Below are 5,090 nucleotides of genomic sequence, written 5' to 3' on the forward strand. Positions count from 1 at the left end.
ACATTCTTACCTAACCTCATGAACCTTTGGTTTATACGCATGAATGTAATGTTCTTACAACTACATAATTTCAAACATCTCAACTTTCAAATGCAATATCAATATACATGGTTTCACAAAGTACAAGAAATGGAAAATGGTTGTCAAGCATGGGCCATCTCATATTCATGGACAACATAACATAGTTGTTTTATGGTTTAAAATGTGGTTGACCTTGTAAATAACAAAAACCAATATGCACAAATTGTCAATCATTTGTTGGTCTTGTGTTCAAGTATTGCATGACAGAATTTTATTATTGGCTTGCAACTCCAATCATTCATGCCCATCTAACCCCTTCAACTACTTATCATAATCCTCTCACTTGGTTTTGCTTGAGCTGAACACTCTCACCTGACAACTTGGTATACTGAAGCACCTCTTTAACTATCAAAGCTATTGAAATTCACAACTGTTTGACAAAGTTGGTGAGCAACACCGACTTTTTCAATTCCTACACCAAAGGCAGCAAAAATCATAAAAGTTATATTTCATCTCTATAAATAAAACAGTGATGCTAACTTTATGATTTATACCAACCTTTGCAAGAGTTGATTGTGGATATAATATTTTGGAGAACAAAGCACTCACGAAACCAAAAAGCTTTCGGCCACATAAACTAAGTGTGTTCTCACACATTCATGAGTGGAATTAGGAGCACAACTATGAGTTACATTCAATCATTTGCATGCACAAACCATAACTGCAATTAAGAGCTTTCTTCATCCTAAGCTCGTTTTTATCTTGTGTTAAATCTCCTAAATACGCATTTGTAGGGGCATCTTGTGTTAAATCTCCTAAATATGCACATGTGCACCACACACGTCTTGGATAAGATTTGACCCGTAGCAAATGGACTTGCCTCTAGTTTTCTTTGTCTTGCATGTGGTTGTGTATAGATGCATGGAGGTAAGCAAAGGATATGGAAGTCCTATTCTATAAGTGGCCTTTGTAAAAAATGATAAGAAACAAAAAGATCAACAAGATTCTGGATAAAAGTGAGACCCAAAAAATCAAATAATGGCATTAGCTAGATAGATAAGAGGGTGCTGAGGGAAAGAAATGAGTGGCCAAAATAGGTTTTGGGGCTTAGAGAAGATTGTTCTGCCATGTAAACACAATAGGGCTATGCACATTATGCCTCCCATCTGACCATACAAGGCTGCCAAATGTGGAGTCGCTCTCTCCAGGACTCATCCTTTTGGAGCTTGTTTTGCATGTCACCCTATAGACCTTCCTCTCGTATAACCTTGTAAATGAAAGTGTCGTGGGCTCTATTTCCATAGCTACCCCTGGTGGTGGCGTAGCACTCACACTATAGGTAGATTCACCTCTCCCAACATTGGTCACAACTCTAGTTATAGTTGAGCTATACCTAGAGGTATTCCCATCTTGATTGTATACAAATGATAGTGATGGGTAGTTGAGATTCCCTGGTATCTTTGTTTCCCGTGAGCAATTGTAGTGCCCCTTGGTGAACAAAGCCAACCATGTGTCGGAATAGTTGAGACCGCATAGGAAGTCAACATAATCTTGTGTGTGTAGGTCGTAGACGAGACCTGGGTAGAGTGCTCTAATGGGGTCCACGTGTCCAGACCCAAAAGCGAATGGCGTGGACATGTTAGAATCCGACCCGTCCAGCAATAAACTGCCGGTGTTATCGATACTGAAAGCAGTGGTCATTAGGGCAGACTTGACCGCAGCCGGGCTCCAACTCGGGTGGGCAGCCTTCACTAGGGCCGAGAGGCCGCTCACATGTGGACACGACATCGAAGTCCCAGACATTATGTTGAACTCGACAACCCTGTCATCACCAGGTAGCTCGGTGGGGCCCATCTTGCTTGTCCACGCGGCCAGTATGTTCACACCTGGAGCCGTTATGTCGGGTTTGAGAATCTCGGGATTCGCCGGGTTAGGACCCCGAGACGAAAATGCCGCCATCACTGGCGCAGGGCGGACACCGAGGACCGTGCCCGAGAAGATTATGCTGGCTGTCGGGTTCGCATTTGCTGACTGCTTTATGTAGTCCTTGATCACGACCCCCGCCTCGTAGCCAACGAGAGTGGCAGGCAAAACATGGCTATCGGCGATGAGCTCCTCCCCGTTCAATTGTGCATTAGCGAGAATCATTCCTGCTCCTCCGGCTTCTTTCACTACCATGCCTTTCGAGGCGCGCGCACTGATACCTCGGTCGCAAAGCACGATCTTTCCCTTCACTTTTTCGGGATCTAATGTACCTTGCATGCATAGGTTCGCACTGCCATTGCTTCCTGGCAAGCCGACGTCCCCGGCGTAGACCAAGGGTATCTGCACCGTAATGAAAGAGAACACAACCATGGAACCCATGTCTCAAGCTCAACATGAAGATACAAAGGCCAGATATTAAAATGCCACACAAATTAAAAGAAATATGTGGACAAATGAATGTCTTTATTTTTGTGCAATGCACACAAGATGAATGCATATATTTGCGATTAGATCTCGTCAATGCCGATCCTTTCGGTTGCAAAAATGTGAATGTTAGGAATTTTGGTCTTAAATATGGTATGCAAATCATGGGCCAGGTGATGCTTCACTAATCATCACAAAAAAATTGAATGCAAAAATATAAGTAGCCATTTTCAAATAGAATGCCACCAAGAGAGATCCTAGTTGCCAGCAAAAAATTGTGTGCTTAAGGTTTGGTAGGTGTAGTAAGTAGGACAGGGTTTCTTTTGCATGGTATAATTTCTTTCTCTTTACCTGTCTATCCCCGAGTTCGTGTCCATCATAGAGTGAGACTCCTCGGTACGAGACGGCATGATGAGGGAGCTTGACAGTGGCCGGGAAGTCGCGGTCAAGTGTGGACGCGGCCACGGTGAATAGCCACGGTGCCACGTTGGTGATAGACTGCGGGGACGGGCCTGCATTCCCCGCAGATGTCGTGACCAAGATGCCCCTCTCCATGGCCGCGAAGCCCCCGATTGCGATCGGGTCCAAGAAGTACGGGAGCACGCCCCCTCCGATGGAGAGAGAGATGATGTCCACCCCGTCCAGGATCGCTCGTTCGAACGCGGCCAAAAGGTCGGAATTGAAGCAACCTCCTTTCCAGCAGACTTTGTAGGCGGCGAGCCGTGCGGCTGGGGCCATGCCGCGGGCGTCTCCAGGGGCTGACCCGAGGAGGCCGGCGTGCCGGACGTGGGCCCCGGTTGCCGTGGACGCGGTGTGGGTTCCGTGGCCTTGGCTATCCCTAGCCGATCTATACTCATCCGAGGCATTCATGGGGCCGACCGCGGCCTCGTAGCCCTTGTAGAAGGCGCGCGCCCCGATCAGCTTCTTGTTGCAAAGGGCCCTAGGGTCATCGAACCCGGGGCCCGCTTCGCACTCGCCTCTCCACCGGGCGGGCACGGGCCCGAGGCCCGAGTCGCCAAAGCTCCTCCTCTCGGGCCACACCCCGGAGTCCATGATGCCCACGATGACGTCATGCCCATAGCGGGAGTCCGGCCACGGGCCAGAGGAGGTGTTGAGCCCTAGGAATTGTGGGGTGCGGGTTGTGTGGAGGCGGCACGTGGCCTCGTCCGGGACCACCGACAGAACGCCGCCCATCTTCTTCAGCGTCTCGGCTTCACGGCTCGAGAGCTTGGCTGCGAAGCCATGGAAGACGGAGGAGTAGGTGTAGAGGGGCCCGTGCAGGTCCGCGTCGTAGTCGCCATGGAGGTCCAGTCCTCTGCTCTCTGCTAGGGTGGACGCGAACCACTGTGAGTCGTCCGCGAATGGAGATGGCCGCTCCGACCGCGCCACATGGACAAGGTACAAAGAAGATGTGTCGGCCGAAGAAGAAGATGAAGAAGGAGAAGGAAAGAGAGCAAGCAGAAGAACAAGAAAGATGGAGGGGGTGCAGAGGAAGTGGGAGGAGGGGGGAGAAGGCATTTTGCAGAAGAGGAAAGGCAAGAGCTTTCCTTTGTTGCCAAGCATTTTAGTTGCTGCGGCTATGGCATGGAGAATGTGTGTGTCTGTGTCTGTGAGAGAGAGAGAGAGAGAGCAGAGAGCAGAGAGAGCAGAGAGAGCAGAGATATTCCTTTTCCTCTTTTATCTATGGATATATATTGGGAAAGGCTGTCTCTGACAAAAGGGAGAAAAAAAGTGAAAGGGAAATCACAGAACCACCATGGTTCTCTGTTCTGTTCTGCTCTGTTCTACTCTTGTGATGATGATGATGATGATGATGATGATGATGAGTGTCATGTTTCTCCTAATTCCTCCGACTACCCTCCCACAATTTCTGAAATATTACAAAATTGCCCTTCCGTCTTCCGTCTTCTCCATCCAATACCCCCGAAAGTGTCCCCGGGAGCACACACGAAGAAGAATATATATTCTAGACTTCATCTTCTTTAGCTCCACGCTCGCGACCATCAAACATGAAAGCATATTCCGCATACTCCAATTATGTTGTAACCCCACAACGTAAGAATCGGAATATGATCTCCACCTCCTCATTCGAACCATTCTGAACACACTCTTGAGTATAGACCCATTTGTGTGTTGGCCTCGAGTAACAATGTGTCAAAACTTGCCAAATCTCTAGTATCTACTTCCCAAATAGTATATGAAATACGACATTCAACCTATGCGTATTGTCTTCCAATGGAATGGTACAAAAGAATCGTGCAACTCATCCTGATCCTCACTTTCTTTAAGGTTGAACATAATGGTAACCTCCCAATCATCACTCTCCAAATAAATTACATTATCACGAAAATGGTAATTGGGAATGTTAACTACATTGTAACATTTTTCACCATCTTAAATCTAACTTACATCCATTCCACTCCATCTTTCCTTTCTCTCATAGCTACGATAATGAAACCATGCAATGATAATACAATATATCCGTTGTGACCTATAACAAAATTCACACACCCAAGGAGTTTTATATGTAGGCCTCGATAAAGATCCATCATCCATGCAATAAAGTTATACTTTATAACTTTTCCCAAATAAATCCATAAATTGGGGGAACTCATATTGAAAATTTAGCAATCTTCAAATTCTAGCAATTGTTGAGATTC

At 46.8% G+C, this 5,090-nt stretch overlaps 1 protein-coding gene across 1 annotated transcript; it reads right to left on the reverse strand.

Annotated features, from left to right (window-relative positions):
- Positions 1-1,038: 1,038 nt before the first annotated feature.
- Positions 1,039-4,024, reverse strand: LOC147853028 (subtilisin-like protease SBT1.7). The gene is made up of 2 exons (XM_087333063.1): positions 2,782-4,024; positions 1,039-2,346 (listed from the first exon to the last, which is right to left on the reverse strand). Exons 1-2 carry the CDS (start codon positions 3,991-3,993, stop codon positions 1,129-1,131), a joined length of 2,430 nt encoding a protein of 809 aa, XP_087189189.1. The 5' UTR covers positions 3,994-4,024; the 3' UTR covers positions 1,039-1,128.
- Positions 4,025-5,090: the final 1,066 nt, after the last annotated feature.

The sequence above is a fragment of the Azolla caroliniana genome, unplaced genomic scaffold, assembly GCF_043228905.1.
Source record: "Azolla caroliniana isolate FFs.n. ecotype wild unplaced genomic scaffold, voAzoCaro1.0.p SCAF_17, whole genome shotgun sequence".
Lineage (NCBI taxonomy): Eukaryota > Viridiplantae > Streptophyta > Polypodiopsida > Salviniales > Salviniaceae > Azolla > Azolla caroliniana.